The sequence below is a fragment of the Coccinella septempunctata genome, chromosome 4 (genome assembly GCF_907165205.1).
Source record: "Coccinella septempunctata chromosome 4, icCocSept1.1, whole genome shotgun sequence".
Taxonomy (NCBI): Eukaryota; Metazoa; Arthropoda; class Insecta; order Coleoptera; family Coccinellidae; genus Coccinella; species Coccinella septempunctata.
This window is the reverse complement of record NC_058192.1, coordinates 5,782,279-5,805,534: the sequence shown is the minus strand read 5'-3', so window position 1 is coordinate 5,805,534 and position 23,256 is coordinate 5,782,279. Positions and strand designations below refer to the sequence as shown.

General features: G+C 38.3%; 1 protein-coding gene across 2 annotated transcripts in view; it reads right to left on the bottom strand.

Moving 5' to 3' along the window:
* The window catches only part of LOC123312130 (neuroligin-1-like), a 133,786-nt gene that overhangs the window by 11,510 nt on the left and 99,020 nt on the right, over window positions 1-23,256 (bottom strand). For both annotated transcript variants that reach the window (XM_044896371.1, XM_044896372.1), the window contains exons 2-7: window positions 18,041-18,364; window positions 17,700-17,917; window positions 11,975-12,127; window positions 9,790-10,005; window positions 6,017-6,179; window positions 4,063-4,549 (exon numbers count right to left, since the gene is read on the bottom strand). In XM_044896371.1, coding sequence (XP_044752306.1) covers window positions 4,063-4,549; window positions 6,017-6,179; window positions 9,790-10,005; window positions 11,975-12,127; window positions 17,700-17,917; window positions 18,041-18,270 — 1,467 coding nt within the window. In that variant the 5' untranslated portion in view covers window positions 18,271-18,364. The remainder of the gene's footprint in view (window positions 1-4,062; window positions 4,550-6,016; window positions 6,180-9,789; window positions 10,006-11,974; window positions 12,128-17,699; window positions 17,918-18,040; window positions 18,365-23,256) is intronic.

The following is a 23,256-nucleotide window of genomic DNA, read 5'->3' as shown; positions in this document are numbered from 1 at the left end:
AGAGCATCTCTACCTTAGGAGAACGCCCATCGTCTACCCCTCGCGCCCCCTAACCCACATTAAACGTCAGAATCTCAATATTGACCCAACTAAACAGCTTCGAGTCTTCGTCGACGGCTCCTTTTCCTCCCGTAGGAAAATGTTGCTCCGGTGTAGACATAAATTATTTTTCCCTTTTATTCCTGGGACGTAGCCTGGGAATATATTGGATGAAATGTTGCCTCTGTTTTGAATGGAAGAGATAAAATGGGCTTCGCTGATGATATAACACTAGCATTAGTCAAGATAACGGCTCTCGTAGTCCTGGTACTGACGCTTTCCTTTTCAATTTTCGACAATAGGAAAACCAGCGCTGAATGTACTCAAGAGATTATCATTGCGGTATATGCAGGATTATACGGAGTGGTGCACATGGAAAAATCCACCTAGAATCGGATAAAGATGAGGGAGGTCGATCTTTATTTCAAGGAGGTTTTTCGATTGTACCAGCAGGAATGTACGAGGATGTATTGATATCTAGTTAGCCTAGATCAGTTCCATGCAGAAAAAAAAAATTCGTTACCATAGCAACGAACAATAACTCATTACAAGTGTCAATGTATCAGTGTCAGTGTATCCAGCCAACATCAAGTACCTGTATTCAAAAGGGTTAAGAGGTACGCAGATTTACGAAGATATGCTTAATACCCTTGGTGATCAATGTCCTTCGTATGCGACCGTGAAAAATTGGACTGCAAGCTTCAGAAGAGGTAAATTTTCCATTGAAGATAATGACCGATCGGGAAGGCCAGTTTCTGTGTCAGTCCCCGAAAATATCGATGCAGTTCATGACGATTTTATCAGACCGTCGAATTGGGCTAACACGGATATCTGAATGTTTCATACGAACGCGTTCATTATATAGTTCACGTCAATTTGAACATGAGAAAAATTGCTGCAAGATGGATACACAAATGTTTGAATGTTGGCCAAAAGCGTGCAAGGGTAGAAGCATCGCTTTCGATCTCTGCTTGATTTGAAAGGTTGTAGACTTCTTAAACCAAATTGTTACTATAGATGAGACTTGGGTACATTTCTGCGATCCAGAAACAGAGCAACAATCGATGGAATGGCGACACTCCGGTTCTCCAAGTCCTAAGAAGTTTCGTGTCCAAAAATCTGCTGGAAAAGTTCTTGCTTCAGTTTTTTGGGATTGCCATGGAGTAATCATAATTGATTTTTTGGATAAGGGTAGAACAATAACCGTTGATTACTATTCGATATAACTGACCACTGTACGGGAAGAAATTAAAGAGAAAAGACGCGGAAAGCTATCTAAAGTTGTTTTGTTTCTGCAGGACAACACCCTGCACACAAATATCATGTTGCCATGCGAAAGATTCATGATTTAGGGTTTGAATTACTAGAACACCCCCCTTATTCACCAGATTTGGCCCCATCCGACTATCATCTCTTTTCTCAACTGAAAAAAAATTTGAAAGGTAGTGAATTTTCTTCCAACGAGGAGGTAATAAAAGCTGTGGAGGTCTCTGGTTTGCAGAGCAAGAAGAAAATTTTTTTTGAAAGGTCTAGAGACGTTGCAGTTTCACTGTGATAAATGTATCTAATTAAGAGGAGAATATGTTGAGTAATAAAATATTTCGATATTGAAATTTTGTTTGGTTCTATAGTAGGCTAAGAATTTTTCAATATATCCTCATACGTACCCTTAATGATTTTCTTATTCAGATTCAGTTTCAGAGGACTGGAAAATGACACAAATTCAAGATTAAAAAATAACTACAACACTTTCTGATTCTCTTCTCTGCAATATTTATTGAGATGTATACCAGATGTACACTAGAATATAGTTCTTTGTGTGATGAACTCATATTGAGAGTGCTACAACCCTTTAAGTGTCTAACGATTATCTTCAGTTATATTTTAAGTGTTGTATCACCCTTAATTAGCGATTTCGGCCAAGACTTCATTAGACCAAGACTCGTGTTCTATCATCCTCTGGAAATTTCTTTCCCCCTTACATTTTGGGTAAACTAAGAACTTCTTTACGTTTTAATCTTCTGAAATTGTCCCCAGAAGCCGCTTCTTCCATTCGCTCTATTATATTCGCATCGAGAGTCTGTGAATGTCTGCATATTCACCTGACAGAACCCACCATCCAGATTGAATTGATTAACCTCCTCCCCATAGTTGAAATATATCGCGATTAATAATATTTCCACGCATTCGAGTGTCTTGAATAGGTTCCCCATTCCTTTATCCACAAGACGGCCTTTGTTGCAGATCAAAGAGGGATCGATATCCATCATATAAATTGCGGATTAGCTATCGCCATATCCAGTGACGTATAAATTCGTACCGAATTTATGCTCGACTGATATCGAATTCGAATTGTCGATTGAAATATTAGGGATATAACCGTTCCGGGTGTAGGTAACGCTTTGGAGGATCGCTCAAACTAAAGGTAGGATCCGATGGGATTAATGGGGATGTAGACGTGAGGGGAGGTAGCGGACCTGCTACAATGGACCAATGCAAACGCGGCTGTAGAAGCCGAAGATCATGGAAACGGAGTTTTTTCGGCCGGGAATGTGCATATTCCGGACGGCGTACATAAATTCATTCAGTTCTTTATGTTTGACCCATTAGCCGTTCGGATTGTACATTATCCTAGGTAATCCCCAAAAATGGTCGGTGTGAGCGATACTGTTTATTTGGTGCTGAAAAAGCCGAACTAAGTAGAAAATATTGGAATGATATTCCGAATGAAATTCTCCCTAATCCTTCTTTTTCTGCGGCATTAATAAAAATGACATGCCTTGTTCAGTCTAATTTGGTATTAACGTGCATGTCATATCAATGCTAATGAGGCATTAACGTTTATGTAAAATTAACGGATAGGCGGTATCAACGAACATGGGGTATTAACGGATATGTGGTATTAACGGATATGTGGTATTAACGGATATGTGGTATTAACGGATATGTGGTATTAACGGGCATGCTGTATTAACGGACATGATGTATTAACGGACATACAGTTTTAAAATACATGATGTATTAACGGATATACTTCTTTGGCGCACCTGTAGTATTAACGCACACGCGGCATCAACACGTATGCCATACGATAGGCATTTCATATCGAGGCAGTTGAGTGCGCACGAGGTATAAATTTTCTCGCGAATAACTCTCTAAATTCGGAAAGATTACTGGCATTTTGAGTGATAATGGCGCAGTGACTGCGTACGAACGCGTCGAAGGGACCGTAACGAAATTGTGCACCATCAATTCGAAAATCGGCCAATCGTGTTGCCGATTTCCTTCACTCCTGTTCTTTCTTCGAGGCGAAGCGAAATCATCCGGAAGCTGATTGCAAATTCCACGGCACCGACAGAAATTCTTCCCGGTTTGCGGTGCAAACACGCGAACAGCTAGAGCTACTACCTCCTCGGGAATCGGTTCTTGCGATAGAAACGTCGAACGTGTCTTTGACTCTCGCATCTTATCCGGAAAATATTTAGTATCGGCTGCTCTATTGAAAAGGGGCCGTAACACGTGCGAAATATATACGGTCGGGATTTTCGGGAGGCCGTAAACTGTGAACGGGAAAACTGTACTGGAATAATTTATTGCGACGGATAAAACCAGGATACCTGACGTTATTTCGATGTCGCCTAGTCGATTCTGCCAGTGGCTAGGTGAATTATACTATGTCGCTATACGATGTGCGTCCGTAGCTTGGTGGTTAGAAAGTCGGCTCAGTTAATTGCAACCGCAAGGTACTGAGTTCGATCCCGAGCTAGGGAAGGAATTTTCTAGTGGATACGAGTACGGGCCACCATTCTTGGTGGGGTTAAAATTAACAGTGCTGTGCCTAAGTGGCGTTAAGTGGCGTAAGGACACTGTAGCAAAGCATACACAGAACACAACTGGTTCCTCGAACTCGTACAAGCTCACGGAGCTTCTGAGGGGTACTTCGGTACCCCTCAGGATGATATAATAATATAATATACAATTGGATCATATACATCTATTTCTAGGATGAAAATGAATTATTACCTGCGGGTAATCCCCCTCCTTGGTCTGGTAACCGAAATGAAAAAAATACGTCTTGGCCCCCCTTCTCGCGTGCAAATACCCCACATGCACTAGAGGCGCCACTGTATGACCGTCACTCAAGGCCTCCATCGTGCTGTCGCGCACATTTATAGGATGCTGGATGGGCTTATCCCAGTCCGTGTATTCGTTTCGAACAGCCGAAAAAATCTCGTTCAGGTGATACACATAGGTGTTCCGAATGTAGGTCCTCAATATCCGGTTGCGTTGGTCTTCCTCGAAACCGTACTGTATGTCGTTCGCGTTAAAGTCGTTGTAAGATTCGGTAGTTGTCACTCCGATCATCACTTCACTCGTTATGAACGTTTCCGATGAGTGTTCCATCGCGTATAGGGGGTCCGGGGCCCTCTCGTCGATGGGGAGTGTGGGTGCGATGCGAGGGACGAAACGGACTTCCTCCAGCTGGACGTCCATGAGCTCTTCGAGACTCCTGTGGGAAAAGTATAATTTTGAGTCTTCATACGAAATCTTCCAACGTTCACCGTTACATCAAAATTTTTCTGGAAGATAAGCGACTCGAAAGAGGACCTTCGAAAAATTTCCAAAAAGTTGGGTTCAGTTAAAACATCCTCAAGACCGAACGGTTATGCCGAGATGGATGAAATTCTCAGATTCTTAACTGGAAGACTTCCTCTTTTAGTATATGTATCACGTTTAGATCTACAATAATTTTCCTGGAAGATAAGTTACTCTAAAGGTGACCTTCGAAAAATGTCCAAAAAGTTGGGTTCAGTTAAAACATCCTCAAGACCGAACGGTTATGCCGAGATGGATGAAATTCTCAGATTCTTAACTTGAAGACTTCCTCTTTCAGTATATATATCACGTTTAGATCTACGATAATTTTCCTGGAAGATAAGTTACTCTAAAGATGACCTTCGAAAAATGCCCAAAAAGTTGGGTTCAGTTGAAACTTCCTCAAGATCGAACAGTTATGCTGAGATGGATGAAATTCTCAGATTCTTAACTTGAAGAGTTGCTCTTTCAGAATATATATCACGTTTAGATCTACGATAATTTTCCTGGAAGATAAGTTACTCTAAAGATGACCTTCGAAAAATGACCAAAAAGTTGGGCTCAGTTAAAACTTCGTCAAGATCGAACGGTTACGCCGAAATGGATGAAGTTCTCAGATTTGTTACTAGAAGAGTTTCTCTTTTAGAATCTGTATCACGTTTAGATCTACGATAAATTTCCTGGAAGAGAAACTACTCGAAAGATGACCTTCGAAAAATTCCCGTGACTTTTTCATTAGGATTATAGCAAATGAACTCTATTAGGTATATAACTTCATTCATAATTCGAATTCAAATATTTTTATAACTCCATGAGATAAACCGAAGCAGGTATAGTATCAAGTTTTCTTGTTGAAATACGAATCCTGAGGTTCCTTCAAGCTATGTAGAAAAAACACTCGAAAGGCTATTTGTTCCTATTCATCAACGAAATTAATAATGTAAAAGAACATAAGCAGCTTAACACACTTCAAGTCGTGAATTATTTGTACACCTTGTCAGGCATTCTCTAATCCATCTTTTGTTTCGAAATAGATTTAAATTATTAAAAGACTACTACAGAATGCATCAAGCAGTAGGCAGTTTATTGCAACCTGAAAGCAGTTTTTCGGAAAATTCATAACCACGATGAAAAGTTTTTGTGGTTTGGGCCTACTAGAATATGTGGTGCTCTGAGTGGGATGCAGCGTTGCTTATTCAGTTTTCATTAGCGCCCGGAGAAGTTAATGTAGATTTGATTTCAATGAAAATTTACTAATCTCGCTATACTATTAAGTTTGATGTTACGTTCCGGAAACTTTTCTCTCTGTTGCTCGTTGATATCTAGTTCGAAAAACAAATTCAGACAAATTCATTTTGAAGAATGAGAGAAAAGTGGTCACCTGGATTTCAAACAATGAGTAATATCCTCCTCCTCGTTAGTCTTATTCACTGATATGCATCCAGTTTGTCGGCCAATGTTTAGCCTAATGGACTCTCCACTGTGTGACGTTGCCCATGGGCTCAGAGCACTTCCACTCAATAATATCACGCGATTGAAAAGACCTGAAACAAACATCTTGTAATGCAATTTAATGTCACGAGATATTTATCGTGAAAGGTCCTATATGACGTGGAATCATTTGATTCTTGCTCTTTTTTCACCTCTTAATGTTCTGTCTCGAGAAAGAAAGGACAAGGTGAAAATACAAGATGGCAGGAAAAAAATTCCATTACGGCGCAGACAGATACGGTCAAGTATGTTTAGGGAACGCAAGGTTTTTCACCCCCTGTTAGGTTTTCCCAGCTTGCTTCTGAAGACAATGCGCTTCTTGTCTGGACCTTGGAAGGAGGAGATGGTGAAAGAGAGATTGATAATGACACGAGTCTCACCTTTTATAAATTTTATATTTGGAGCCATTCGATAGTTGGCCAACATCAACCAAAACAAGAAATTGCTGGGCATTTTCTGGGCTGTATTATTAATATATTCATTCTTCACATCGGCGTCTGAAGAATTACTATCTAGTATTATAACGAGTTTAGTGCTTTTCTGAACTCAATACAGGAAATTTAAATAAATTGCACTTTCTGCTTCATGGAGTGGAAATTCGGAAGAACTGGCCCATTTATGAAGTCCTTAAACAAGTGATGAATAGAAATTCTTCTTCTTTTCTAGCAGATTATGACAGAGTTAACTTTACAAGTCAACAATGCATGTAAAAAAATTTAATTCATAACGTTATGTATTATGCACATATTTTTCTTATCCAATGTGATGAAAAGCAGAAAAAAAAGTGTGTCAGTATTTCAGGGTGGATATTTTGAATCATCCCGATCGTTCCAACATCGGTAGCATTAATCAAACCATCGTAATCATATTTCTGAAGCACTCATCAATTCTACGTTGATCATCAATAGCACAAAGCGCAGATTTATGTGTATCAGAGCATGATTAATTTACCTAATTATGATAATGTTCGTTTGGACTGCGATGTGTTTGATTGGATGTGTTTCAGCTGGAAACAACGGAAGAAACATAAATAATAACTCAACGTTTGTGCCGTTCACAATGAGTTGGTACATGTTCACCTCCTGTCTTTTATTGGTAGAAATACAGTAACGAACGATAATGAATCTACCCAAACAAATGGACATCATTGATCCAGAGCCGCTTTGTTTTCTCGCTGTGTTAGGCTCAGAACTTCCACGCATTGCGAAATGATGTTATAGAGCATTTTTAACAAAACAATAAAGCTGAGTTCGATCAATTCGTTTTGCCAGAGTATTTCTATTTCGAGTAAGAAATAATGAATGTGAGTTTGAATCTCTCTGTTTGATAAGATGGTGAAAATAGGAAAGGAGAAATAATGAACTATATGATTTTGTGACACAGCACAATTAATAATTTTTTTCACAGCACGCAAATTGGTCGTACATTATTGGGAACATATTCTGACGCCGTGAGTTGCTGAATTTAGGGTCACGATTTGGTCATTAGAGGAATTTTTTTCAACATAAATATTCATCGGATTTTATTGGGACTCAAAAATAGATGTATGTATTCTAATTTTCGTTGAATTAATTTCTACCTGTAACGCGAGTGTGAATTCGTGTCCAAAATGCTTTTCACTAGCGAAAATCGATATGAAAGATGCAAAATGGCGAATGCGATGGTCCTAACATTAAAGAAATTTTCGTTGCATGACATTAAGTTCTAAAGAGATCAGTGAATATCGTAGATTCAAAAGTAGGTGCCTTATCAATACAATGGATCAACTGCTGCAAAAACCTTCAAGAGGCTCTGAGCAATTTTAAAAAGTATGTGTCAGTAGTGATGAAAATATCTGTTATTGATTATTTTCTGGGCTTTTCTGCATTGTGGAGTCTTGGGCAGTTTTTCAGGTTTGCCAATGGAATCGAGGTATCTAAGATCAACTGCAGATGGGAATCCAGCTCTAATAAAATGGATTTTTCAAAAAAATAGAACATATTTTCCTCGAGACGGATCTGTCCTGGGATATCATTCATCTTTCAGTTGGTTTGTTTTTCCATTTCGCTGTTCATTCGAAGAAAGAGGGATCTGGGTGGAACTTTGTTAATTGTTCGTTTGTTTTCCTGCAGTTTCCGAGTATCGAATGACTCCTTTTATAGGGCCTGATTTACTTCCCCGACAATATGGGAGAACAAGAGGATCCTCAACATTTTATCGGAAATTTGCAGTGGAACGAGAGTGCTTCCATAGGAACCAACTGTTAAGTGCCAAGTAAATCGAAATTCAACGGAAAATCGTTCAATGGAAATGGGGATTTCTTATCGGATAAACTGGCGATGCTTTATTGACGGAACTGTTGTAAATAAGCGAAGAGGAACCTGGTGTTGTTGGTTTTTTTAAATTGTGAAGCATCAGAGCCATACTGATCGATATAGAAAAAGTAACATTCCTTTGGAGTTTGTAGAAATTACAATGGGTAGAATTGGAATCAGACGCCTTAATCAAGCACTAGAAGTACAAAAATTGTCACATGTGTTAGACGTCCAATTGAACACTCAGAGATTTCTACTCTCTTTTCTTTTCTCTCTTTATTTTGTCCGTTTTATGTAGAGTCATTCGGGGCAACTGTGCGCACTTTTGCCTTTCAAGTCGTACCCTGTTTCAAATGTTGAAACTAGGAATATTAAAGCATATTCATAAGATAGAGAATTTTCTAATCTATAAGAAAACATCAAAACGCAAACAAACAAAAACGTTTTTTCTCCGCAAAAAAGAATTTAATAGAGAAAGTCGGAGTGCGTTCACATGCCCCGTATTGCGGGTAAGTGTGCGCACCCTCACGGGGTAAGTGAACGCAGTGCTTAGTGAACCACACAATCAAAACAAATTACAAAATAATGTCATCAAAATGTTACAAAATTAAAGAAATGCTGTTTATTGTCAATACAGAAGCGCCTTTTTTCAAGCAGTGCATTATTGTTCGTGCCACAATTCTTGGTGAACACAACCCTTGATACATTCCCCTGTTGGTGGCTCTTCATATTTTTCTGAACAAGTAGGACAATATTGATCGAGTCTTTACCAAGAAAATCTACAATGCCATAATTTATTCCTCACTGAACTAATGCCCATATAATGAATCTATGCGCACACTTACCCGCGCACTCTTTCCCCAGTAAGCCAAAATTTGAAATGACGTTCTTATAGAGTTGAGCAGCTAAGAGAACCTAAAATTTTTTATTATATATTTAGATTAATATGCCCATGATCGAATAAAATATTGTTTAACAGTGAGGGACTCGGAACTTAAACCTGGCAGAATGTGCAGAGATGCTAAAAATTAACAAGAAAACTAGTGAATTTGATTGATTGCAAATAAAAAGTTAAAGAAACGTGGCACGGCGCACTCCTATGAAAAACTAATATGGCGATTCTGCGCCCTTGCTTCAACCAAATGAACCCCTCTTTCATACATTGCATAGTCGAGATATACGCACTGCGCACTCTTACCCACTGCGCTCAGTTACCCCGAATGACTCTATTCGTTTTGTCTTTGAATAATTTGTTGCTTTTTTGTCTAGTTGGCCCGTATTTAACTGTAAACAAGCACAAGCACAAAAGATGAATTTAAGCTTCATAAGATTCTGTATGCGAATTAAAAATTTCTATAATGATAATTACCTTTCGAACTTGGAGCTACCAGTAGAAAATTCGCCAAAGCGGCGCCAGTGTCATGTCCCACTAAAATTATTCTGTTGGGATCTCCACCAAATGAAGCAATGTTCAATTTAACCCAACGGAGCGCCATGTCGATATCCTTCACTGCTAAATTACCCCCGCTGTTGGATGAAGAACGACTTCTTCCGACGTCGGGGGTGGGTCTTGTCCTCAGAAGGCCTGAAATCAGAGACGTAATGAAAATTAATATTTTCTGGTTTCATACCGGAGTTTGATACCACACCTAGCCCTATCTAGATCTTCCACAGAAAGGGATTTAAAATTCCTCTACCATTTAGCTTTGAATCGACCAGTCCAGAAATTCTCCAGAGAATTTTCCAATTTTCAAGCAGCTTTCATCGGAGTCACAAAATACCTCTATATTGGCTTGATTTGAACGAATGGTTGATTGCAGAGCATATATACGAATAAATATTCCACAACGAATATATTCTGTACAATGAATGGAGCAATTAGGCGTGGCATTGTTATATGTTCACGTCTGAATAACCCAAGATTAACGCAACTCGACACACTTTATGGTGGGTTAAGTACCTTATTACCTTATTCGATTTAAGACCCCAGCAGTTGTTAACTCGGTTCACTTTATGTGCGAAATTAAAACAGAAAGGGCACATAAAGATGCTATGTGAGCTGCTTGGAAATCACGGCTTTCCGAATGCGTTTTGCACTGGGTAGCTTATTTAGTCATCTCTTGTCTGGGATTTTCGTTTGTGTGAAGATTTTTAGAAAGAAAAGTATTTGTCAACTCCTACTTGCATAGAAATTGTTTTGATGATTCTAGAAAACCAAACAGTTGATGATTCAATAGAGAATCGCACACTAGAGAGCTCTGCGAAGTCAACTCGAAAATGAAAAGTGGAATATCAAAAAAAAACTATTTTCTCCAAAACAGGGCCAGATATTCGAAATTTTTGTATTGAATTATAGGTTTTCGAATACGCTGAATCTATTGCGAGCAATTTCGAAAGCCTATATTCCTTAGTTTAGATTTTCATCTTGGAAATGGCATTTTTCAAAAATTGCAAATTTCAATCTGCGATATCTCCTGTTATATTCGTCTGATCTAATTGGGATTTTCGGTTATATAATCAGCGTTGCCTAGGCTTCCACCCTAGCACAAAAACTCGATTTCGAAAATCTCGATTTTTTGGGTCAAAAATGAGCAAGGGGTTAGACCCCCCTAAAATGACATATTTGCTACTCTGTCTGAAAATCTGGATGTTCTTTTACTGTCTTAGGATATGGAGTGCATAGAATTTGTTCTGAAGATTCTAGAAAACTAAACAGTTGATGATTCAATAGAGAATTGCACTCCAGAGAGCTCTTCAAAGTCAACTTGAAAATGAAAGGTGGAAAAACAAAAAAATATATTTTCTCCTAAACTGAGCCAGATATTCGAAATTTTGGTATGAAAATATTAGTTTTCGAATACGCTGAATCTATTGCGAGCAATTTCGACAGCCTATCTCCCTTCGTTTAGATCTTCTTCTTGGAAATGGCATATTTCTAAAATTGCGAATTTCAATTGAGAATTCGTCAAGACCGAACGGTCGTGCAGAAATGGATGAAATTCTCAGATTTATCATTAAAAGAGTTGCTCTTTCAGAATATGTATAACATTCGGATCTACGATGATTTTCCTGGAAGATAATTCACTCGAAAGGTGATCTTCAAAAATTCCCAAAAAGATGGGGTTAGTTGAAACTTCCTCAAGACCGAACGGTTGTGCCGAAATGGATGAAATTGTCAGATTTATAACTAGAAGAGTTGCTCTTTGAGAGAATGTATCACATTCGGATCTACGATGATTTTCCTGGAAGATAATCGTCTTGAAATTTGACCTTCGTAAAATTCCCAAAAAGATGGGGTCGACCAAGCCCCTAAGGATGTTCTCAACACGATTCATATGAATGAGTAGGGTAGAGAGCAATAATAAGAAAAATTAAACTTGATTACCCTAGTTTCTAATGCTTGGAAGCCAGTCCTTGAGAAATCGGAAGTAAAACGACGCCCCAAAACAGTAGACCGGAATCAGCACCTGCCACAACTTCATCAGACAAGTTGACAAATCAATAGAACAAAACCGAACACCACAGCAAGTTATCAGTAAATACATTCCACTTACCAAGGATGCCCAGTCGATAATTCACGGTGACCACAATGACATGACCGTAGCTGGATAGGACGCTGCCGTCGTATGGATTGCCGGCGCCGAATTCGAAGCTCTCGCCGTGTACAAAAACCATCACCGAATAGGGGGCCTCCAGACCTCGATTGCCTGAAATTGAACAAGATTAATATCACTCGTTAATTCCGGGACTATCCTGACAATGTTTGAGCCGGCTAATACCGCCCGAAACGAAAAAGTTTCTGATTAAATTCGCGCGAATGCCGCTCGCAACTTTTCTAATTTTTGCCTGTGCACGTCCGATACAGCGGAATCTAGTTTTACGCTCGCAAATTCGAAGAGAGATAATGGCGACGATGGAGGTGATGCCCAATATCAGAAACGAGCAAAGAATCTTTCAACATTTTCTATATGTGCTCTATTTGAAAATTTTTGATGACATGGGAACAGAAAAATTAAATTTTTCAGTCGGGATTTTAGAGAAGTCAGTTCTGAATTGAATATTCAGTTATAAGTTGCGATTCTGTTAATTGAAAATAGAAAGTTTATGTAAAAACTTCAAGCTATACTAACAATCACGATATGGCATCCACAAGCAAGACGTTAGCTGGAGCAAGAAGAGATTCTTCTCTTCAAGTTTAAAAAAACAATGATCCAAATATGTTGGATGTTCTGTTGAATATGAAACAAAATATAGACAGAAAATTTGAAGAACAATCTATGACATTGAAGAAAATGCTTTACAAATGCGAAAAGAAAATAAAGAATATGCAGACAGAATGAAAAAGAAAACAAGAACAACTACAGAAGCAATGGTAGAAACAGCAGTAAGACGAAATCAGGAAGAATTGAAATTTACAGAACACAATTTCCATTATTCATCTTATGTTTTGCGTGTATTAGTCATTCGGGGTAACTGAGCGCAGTGGGTAAGTGTGCGCAGTGCGTATATCTCGACTATGCAATGTATGAAAGAGGGGTTCATTTGGGTGAAGCAAGGGCGCAGAATCGCCATATTAGTTTTTCATAGGAGTGCGCCGTGCGACGTTTCGTTAACTTTTTATATGCAATCAACCAAATTCACTAGATTTCTTGTTAGTTTTTAGCATCTCTGCAAATTTTGCCAGGTCCAAGTTCCGAGTCCCTAAGTGTTAAACAATATTTTATTCGATCATGCGCATATTAATCTAAACATATAATAAAAAATTTTAGGTTCTCTTAGCTGTTCAACTCTATAAGAACTTCAATTCAAATTTCGGCTTATTGGGGAAAGTGTGCGCGGGTAAGTGTGCGCATAGATTCATTATATGGGCATTAGTTCAGTGAGGAATAAATTATGACATTGTTCATTTTCTTGGTTAAGACTCGATCAATATTATCCTATTTGTTCAGAAAAACATGAAGAGCCACCAACAGGGGAATCAAGTGTTGTGTTCACCAAGAATTGTGGCACGAACAATAATGCACTGCTTGTAAAAAGGCGCTTCTGTATTGACAATAAACAGCATTTCTCTAATATTGTAACATTTTGATGACATTATTTTGTAATTTGTTTTGATTATGTGTTTCACTAAGCACTGCGTTCACTTACCCCGTGAGGATGCGCACACTTACCTCCAATACGGGGCATGTGAACGCACTCCTACTTTGTCTATTAAATTCTTTTTTGCGGAAAGAAAACGTTTTTGTTTGATTGCTTTTTGATGTTTTCTTATAGATTAGAAAATTCTCTATCTTATGAATATGTTTTAATTTTCCTAGCTTCAACATTTGAAACAAGATATGGCTTGAAAGTCACAAGTGCGAACAGTTGCCCCGAATGACTCTATGCATATTTATTCTGAATAACAGCGGCTTCTATTTGGTACTCTCGTTATTCAGCGTTTCATTCTCATTTGATAAATTTTGGATTTATGGACCTTTCATCATCATTTCATCTGAGATTCGGGATTCCCGAGCGAAACTATTGTCCAAGTTCTCCCCAGAACCAGCTGGGCCATACATTCCGTGCCAAAACCCAAGCTCGTAGTCCAGACCTGCCCCTGCTCTAGGACGTGGTCAATAAATTAGACTCTCCTAATTTTGGAGAGGCCCTCATCCTGCACTAATTGCACAAGATAAACTGACACCGTTCATAAATCGATTCGCGGGAGTGTTTTTGTCACTGAAACGGTTCGATTCTAGGAGTCCCGGAGTTCGGGAACCGAATGTACCTTTGAATTATCGAACTATGAGTTCGTTCATGCCGGCGAAAAGCTGAATTGCCCGAACTAATTATGAAGTAGTTTTTACGCGGAGTTTGTAGATCGCTTTCACGCCATTGTGTTGAAGTGGCCAGAGGGGCTAAACAGTATTGGGTCGATAGTTTGGCCTACGGGAATGTTCCTGTGCATTTGAATACTTCCAGGGGCGTAGCTACCGCGGTATCAGCGGTATCAGTGATACGGGGCCCCCAAGCTTTAGGGGCCCCCGAATGTCTGTAAGCAAAAAATTCCTAAAAATGTTATCCAAAACCTCTTACAGGTTTTACAAGAGCATTTTTGAAAATAACTGCTAAGACAACCATTCATTTCAAATTTTAAAATCCCGTTCATTACACCGAATTTATCATTCAGATAGATATGAATACTTAAAATGTGAAATTCAGAAAATTCGTGCCATCAAAGAACTTTTAAAATTAGTCCTGATAAAATTCAATATCCTTGCATCCAGTTTTCCGGACGTTATTACTACACGCAACCGCTGAAAGGAGTTTTTCAAAACTAAAACTCATAAAAAATTATCTGAGGACTTCTATGGGACAGGAACGGCTTTCAGACATGTCGTTATTGTCAATAGAGGGGGAACAACTTAAAAAACTGAAATCGTCATCAGCTATGGCTGACTTGATAAATAGATTTGCTGAAATAAAGGCTAGAAAAGTGTATCTTTAATTATTTGTATTGTTTGTTTATTATTTGTTTGTTTATCATTTTATGTTGTTTGTATATTATTTTATATTGTTTGTATGTTATTTGTTTGTATATTATTTCGCTCCCAGCACCAAGTATGAGTTAGAAGTTTTAATTATAAGTACATATAATCATTTCGATACTAATCGAACATTTTTTGCTACTTTTATTTTTACTTCACCCTTCCTTAGGGCCCCTCAACACATTTTGATACAGGGCCCCCCTAAGGCAAGCTACGCCACTGAATACTTCTGCAGGTTCATTGATCAACAATGAATGGTGTAATGGCTGCAGGATCATTCAAAACGAGTGCAACTAAATATTGTGAGGGGGAACAATGCTTTCAACGAATACTGAGGAAATTAACAACGGTTTTCATGTCTATGAATTATTAGAAGGTGCCTGTATATCATCCAAATTAGTTTAAACCAAGCATGAGAAGGTGTCAGCTTCGGATCTAAGTTCATCAAGTTAATTAAGATATAACATACGTAGAGATTTCTATTTCTGTGACTAGGTTTGTCGTAAACATTGTTCCAATTGTGATTCCCCCAAAGTTTGCTGAAAATAAACATGAAAATACACACCGAATACAGTAGCGTAAAAATGTTCCAAGCGGAAATGACCTCAACATCAATTTAGCAGCAAATGAAAACACGTTCATTCATATTAAAACACGAGAGAGAGAGAGAGAGAGAAATAATAACGGCATATATGAGGACTCGACTGAATTGGTTTCAGACTTTCCAATTTTCAGTTTACAGTCAATATCTGAAAATTTCTGGAATGTTATTGGCAGACTAGGCTTGTTGTCCTTAACTGCTTTATGGGATTCAGTTTTTCATATAATTTCCATTGTTGACTTACTTAGGAAGTCTACTCTGATAGGTCTGATACATGTTCTATTTGAACTCAATTTGTGTAGACTAATATACAAAAAATGAAGCCCTATCGCATCTCCCTTATAACCCCTATCCCTATCGTTAGGTCCAGTTCAAACGGGAGCACACAGCCTGCAGAACCTTTATTTAATCATCGTTTTGACCATCGTCCATTTGCACCCAAGCGTTCGCTTATTCCCAAACAGCAGTGTTACAATCATCCTTTATGCTGACCTGCGAAATTGATTGATTCGAACGTTTAGTAGTAGGCCATAGCCAGGTTTTGTCCCCCGCGTCAGATTCTGCAGTAAAAACAGGCTTCACTGTAGAATTGGGATGTTCCAGGGGTCGGGATGATCCAGATCAATCATTTCTGTCGGGAATGGGGGGTACCCCTGATCACCGCGTTCATTTGTTTTCATTTGTTTGATTGTAAGTCGGAGACTTGGGGCTGATCAGAATGAGGAAGATGGATTGTTGCTAATCGTGGGGGTTGTGTTTGATGCTAATTGGAAAAAATTGTGATCAGGTGTAGTGGAGAGAGTTTAAGCACAATCTGTCATTCAGTTTGTCTCCAGTGCTCGATTTTGCACTCTTCAAAACCACCTTCTTCCTGTCAGTAGGGTAAAAAAGAGAAATCTTTCCTGTAATCGATGGATCTTAAATATTATTTTGAATAACTTGGAAAAGATACAATCTTGATATACACAAGAATTGCAGAAAGGTTTGGAGTTTCCCATACAAGTGTGTCCAGAATGTTGCAGCGATTCAGGGAGGCAGGTATGAATGTCCGAAGACCAGGACAGGTAGACCACGGGTAACAACTGCCATTCAAGAACGTTACTTGAGAGTTTCTTCGTTGAGACAACGGTTTGCAACCGCTCGCCTCCTTCAAATTCAGCTTGAGCAAACTCATGAGGTGCAAATTAGCACTCAGACAATAAGAAATCGCCTCAGAGAATATGATTTAAGGCCTCGTGTCGCGCCAAGAGGCCCAGCTCTTACCCCAGTCCATCGAAGGGCATATCCATTGGGAAGAGGCCGATTGGGAAAGAGTTCTCTTCACAGATGAGTCTAGATTCTGCCTCTACCATTGTGATCGACGTTCCCTTGTATACAGACGTCCACATGAAAGATATGCTCAGTGCAATTTCCTGAATACTACTGGTTTCGGGGGAGGATCGATTATGGTATGGGGTGGAATATCTTTGACTGCTCGCACAGACCTAGTGGTCGTTGATAATGGAGCTATGGATGTTGATAAGTATATAAGGAACATTCTTGAAGAGCATGTAGAGCTATTTGCCCAATACATTGGTGAAAATTTCATTTTTATGGACGATAATGCTAGACCCCATCGTGCGCGCATCGTTCAGGAGTACCTTGAAGAGGTTGAAGTCTCTCGAATGGAATGGCCAGCAAGAAGTCCAGATCTCAATCCGATTGAGCAGGTTTGGGACAACCTCAATAGAAGACTGAGAAGTTCAGAAAATCATCCAGCTACTCTTAATGACTTAGGAATCCAACTCGGAGAAATCTGGGAAGGATTAGATCAGAACATTTTAAGATCACTCATATTGAGTATGAACCCTTGTTGCCGAGCTGTAATTAACGCAAGGGGTGGAAATACCAAGTATTAAATCACTTATCAGCATTTCAGTATTTTGAAAATTTTTCATTTCTCTTCTTTCACATAAGATTCGGTGAAATCCTGAATTTTTCTTCCATTTAATGTGTCTTGTTTCGTTCAAAACCTTCCCGAGAGAACATAAAAAATAAGTTATAAAGTCAATGTAGAATTTACTTTCATTAACATTGAGATTCTCAGAATGTGCGTTAATTTTTTTGCGCAGTGTATAATAGCCCCATTTTTTTCTGTATAGTACTCACCACTACCAGGTATATACATGTTGAGGAATAAGCAATCTTCAGACTGTTTTTCTAGGAGGGGAAGTAGTTTTTTCAAGTAATTGTATCTGCCCTTAGGCATATGCTGAAGGGCTGCTGTTCTGTTAGTCAAATCCGGAAACCTTTGGGGACAAACAGCACCAAACGTATCCGCTAATCGGGTTCCAGACCAAGGCAAAGGGGGTTGTGGTGGTTCAAACCTAAAAAAAAAAATAATTTTATGCATACTCAATATTCCACTTGATATTATTGATAAATATATGAAATATGTATTTTTCCATCCGATCCATAACGCATCAGTGAGTTAATCGATCAAAAATTACCTCAGTTTCCCGACAGGTGGCGCAGCGTAGGGAACTCCCCTGAAAACCTCCACCGGCTCCAGGTGTCTAGAATTCAGTTCCAGAATGATCCCCCTTATACCTCCTGACTGCGTGTCGACAATTCTGGAACTGTACCGAAGGCTTGAAGAAGCCTGTCTGAAGCAGAGCACCAGGAGTAGATGAACTGAAAGCACTAAGGTGGCGGTCCTGCTGGAGTATAGGGGTAGCATGGTTTGCCCGAGCGACGTTTTCGCTTGTGCATCACTCCAGTTTCTTTGGCCTCTTGCGAAGCATCTACTTCAGGAGATCACCCTATTTCTTGCTCTGAAAACAATTTAAACGACATTAATTCGAGCGAGAGTGTAGGAGCAGAATGATTATTGAAAAACACCTCCAAATGGGGCGGGGGATAAAATGAAGTTTGAAACTATTTATATTTAGAAGAATGTAATTCAACCTTGCTATTCCCAGAGAGAATAAACTAGAGTTCTTCAGAATCGAAGATTATCCAGTAAATGTATGCATTTGAATTATGGATGAACCTTGCTAAAACAGAACTTGAGAAATCAGTTATCTCTCATAGTTTTGAATTTTAAACAAGTGGGTACACGAAGATATACTATAAAAACAACGCTATTCGTATTGCTTGTGGCTTTCCTTCGGCAAAATATTCAACCCAGGAGCTCAACAGTCTGGTAAACACACTACGTCTTCGTCATCATTTTCCACTTCATCTTTTCCCTTGTCTGGTGTTTTTGTTCGGAACCACCGGGGATCTACTTGTTGTTAGGGATGTAGTATAAATTATCCTTAATGTAATCTCAAGGCTGAGATTAATCGAATACGTTATGATATAGTGTGGAACTGCTGGATCTCGGTGTGACGTAGGTCGAGTGCATGCAGTGTCAAAATACGCTATTAATATTCAGAATCCCACGCGAGCTCAACGTGAAGATGCATTGTAATTATAAGATGAAGGGGCGAAGTTTATTCGGGGTGAAATTGCGCCATATTGTGACATTCCTAGTATTGTGTCCATTATAACGTATTCTGCTTGAGCATGAGCGAGTGGCTTATGTGCGAATATTGCGGTTACGTTGGTAATTCTGCGAGATAGTCGTTTATTATCGATTGGTGGAACAGTAGGTATACTGCAATCACATTTATTTTAGCAGTCGGTTGGCCATGAAATAATTTTCTCAAGTGTTTGTAACTAGAACGGAGTAAGGTTGGCACTCATGAAATGTCGTTAATGTCATAACGCCGTTGCCACAACTTATATCAATTTTTAATTCGAAAATGCCGAAAGTGATTGAAAAAAGAGACAGGGTTTCAGGAAGTGCTATTTAGAATTCAGGTCCGCTCGTTCAAATAGTTATACCCTGATATTCTAAAATCCACAATACGTCAGACGGTAGCGAACATATTCAATGTAGGAGAATTTATATAATGTTTCATCTGAATCTAAACGACTTATATTTCAGCTGGATATTTCCGCAGTCAGAAAAATTGTGAATGAAGAGGATGACAAAGAATTTCCTTCTATTGGGAGACCCAAAAAAGTGGTGGCATTTGAGAATTTTATGTTTGAGTGAATTAATGCCAAAAGTTTACTACAGGATTTTCGATGAATGTCATCGTAGAATAAGTTCCCGAAAATTGATTTTTCTATTTTTCATTTGACTTGTCCTATACATTGTGAATGTCTTAAGGTATCAATAAATACCTAATTATTATTATTATATCAATGTATTAAGATGAACAGCCACAAATACGCGTCAGTTGTCCTGTTAATTGTTTATTCATGTGAAATTTTTGTTCAAAGGTGAAGTTCATCTTGACTTGAAACTTCCTTTAATTCCTTTTACTTATATTGATGCAAAATGATTTTTGTTGAAGAATTTAACATTCTTGTAATTATCTGTTTATTCCTTCGGGAGATACCCATTCCCAACCACTGCATCATATGCATTTCATCTTCTGATTAATATTTCTGAAATCTACAACTGATGTAACGTATTCGAACTTCAGCCAAAGAAGATAACGAACATTAACTCTCCTCAAGCTAGTGCATATTATGATGTTATACTGATCTCTTGTATTTTCCATGCAAATAACTGGATTTGGTATGCCTTCAATCAGTTTGTATAAACTTCAATTATGTTCGTCACATATTTTCCGAAGAGGTTCGACATTGTGATAAAATAAGTAATAACAGAAACTTTTACGAAAAACGGACAACATAGCGTTGATTTAAAACCCAAAAATGTTTTGACAAGCGTCATAACCCCACATTTTCGTACTATACAGAGTGAAATGTGTCAAATTTCCATGGCCAACCGACTACTGAAATAAAGGAGAATGGAGTATTGTTCCAGGAACGTAGCCAATATACTGCTCCACATAAATTAAGGAGATTCTGAGAGTGTTTCGAAAGTTTTAATCATTTTTTTTTTAATATGAGAAGTCTGAATGTTCACTCACATATCTCGATCAGATTGTTGAAGCAGCCTTAATCATTTTCTTCCAAGAAAGAAAGCTTCTAAATAGAAAATAGAAGATATACCATATCTCTTTATGATGCTCATTTTTGTTCGCTCCAAGCTAAGTTGAAAATGATGATTTCAAGAGCATTCTTTGTCAAAAAATGCATGCTTCATATTACTGGAGAGTCTGGATGAAAATTTAATAACTCTTTGGATGTAGAATAAACGAGCAATTTGTGATGAATGCAAACTTTTCAGGGCTCCTCTTCGCTTGGAACAAAACTCGTTGAAACCTTTTCTGTAGTGCTTCATGTATGTGTGCTCGAATTCAAAAAGAGCTCAGACCTAATCCATGTAATTTTCGACCCTTCCCATCGAGGAGCTTTTTAATTCGGGAACAAAAACTGTCCGCGGTGCTCCTTTCCGGATAAGCCGGAAATCCCGGAATAAAAAGAGATAATAACTGTCCGCGATTATAAATTAGAGTAAGCCAATTAAAAGCATCTGCCTCTTAATTGCAATAAATACAGGCTGCCGAACAACTAGAGGTGTCCTAGCGCAAACTGGGCGAGGCATTTGAGCGTCTCGATTCTCTAGAAGTTACACAAATGACTTTTTTAAATTGTTCCATCCGCCAACTTCGGGATTTGTGAGGGAATCATAAAGTTTTTAATTGGCTACAGTTGGAAAACACGGTTGGTTTGGCCGGAGATGGGGCTGAATTAAAATTTTCGACCAGAGATCCTGCGCGGATAATAGGTCATCCTGCCTCGTTTTTCGGTGCAGTTTTCCGTGTTTATGACGTAAATACTGTTTCAATTGTTCACCGCGTGACATCAAGAATTATTACAAGGTACACAATTATTGTGTACAATTTCTGTGGCATGTATGATAGTGCGATCGTCCCTTAACTGATAACGGAGATAACGTATTGTGAAAACCGAGAATTACATTTAAAGTTCATGCTCATGATGGACATCATGGGGTTCATTTCATTCTACACGTTCTATTATGTTGCATCAAAATGAATACTGCAGAAGTTATGTCGAAGGATTGTCAGAACATGGAGAAAATGAAATAATTCAATTAAAATTCCTTGTTTTTCGAACGGTTAACTTCTTGCTGCATTGAAGTTCGCACTTTGGTCGAAATTGTTGAGGATTTCCTCGAAGAACAGTCTCAAAGAAAAAACTAGAAATTATACCAGACTTAACAGGGTTGCATCTATCCAAAAAACTGTAATAATTTGAAAGAAAAATGTGATATTTCCATTAGCTCGTAGGTTCTTGAGTGATTCGCCTTCAAACATTATCATTTCATTGAATTAACCCATGATTAAACTATGAACTGAATCACGTGAAGATGGTATTGCTATCATAGTCAAAATCTAATTAATTTCGTAGATTATCTTTTCAGTTAGGTTGATCAAATTCATCTTTACCTTATAATATTATCAGACTATTTTAGGTCTGTCAAATCCCAAAATAGTTAAACAGAAAATAATTTTTGGTATTCGAAGATTTATTATTGAATTGCACAAAGTATGTTAATATCAATGGATTTCTGTTTTAATAACATGTTGATTAAATAGAAAATTGATTGAATTCTGGTGCAGTGATTGGGTTCAACGTTGATATGACTTTCAATTTGTTCATATCGAAATGGTATTAATTGTAGGGGATACAAAGAACAATAGTTTCCATGTTTCCTAAATTGCTTTTCCTATAACTGCGGTAGTTATTCAATACCAGGTTCCAAAACGTACTGTTAATGACACAGAGCCAGGATTTTACTTGGAATGGCGCAGAAATATACGTAACATTTTCTAGAAAATAGCAATTGAAACAATTCATTGAATAGGGGTACTGAGAATTTGTTGAAGGCCTCAGGGGAGAACTACCTTCCAAAAGGAAAAACTTTTCTCCAATTTATGCTGTTGCAAATGAGAAATTATGTACTGAGTTGTCAATACAAGCATGGTCATGATTATATACAGTGCTATTACAGTTGTTCTTTTTTTAAGTTTAATTCTTCTATATTTATTTGATTCTATTTGAACAAAATCGAAAAAACCTCTTTCCACCTAGTATATTTCGTGAATATGTAATATGTCATGTCACATGGCTGAATATGATATTCTGAAAGATTTGTCTCTGGATGATAGCAGAGTCCTACGAAAAATCTGAAAAACCTTAACTGCAGTCCCGTATTCAAAGAAATACAACTATATATTCCTGTCCCGAACAAAGTATACGAATACTGCCCTGCATCGGCAGAAGTTCTTCCTCCATCGGGCACAATCTAGTTGTGCTAGCCCTGGATTTAATCTAGGATTCCCGTTTTTCGCCGTTTATTTTGTAGAAGCGTTCAAATGCACACACTCGCCCACTATCGAAGAAAGGGGAAAAAACATGGCAGAATTCCCCAGTGGTCGAAGAGTTTAGATAACGATTCTGTATTCGGTTCTGCTCTCAAACAACGCTATCTGGAAATTCGTGTTGATAGTTAACAACATGAAGAAAAGAACCCACCCATCCGCAGATTATCGAATGGGTCTGATGGTTCGCTTTCGTTCCATCAATCTGCCTGGAAATCCCTTTGACTACAGATCATTATTTGTCCTGATTTTCCCTATTCACTCGTGCTTCGCAGAGTCTCGAATTCAATTCGATGAAAAACCTTCTTAAGATTTTCGAGAGAAATTTACAAACTTTTTCAACATCATAAGTT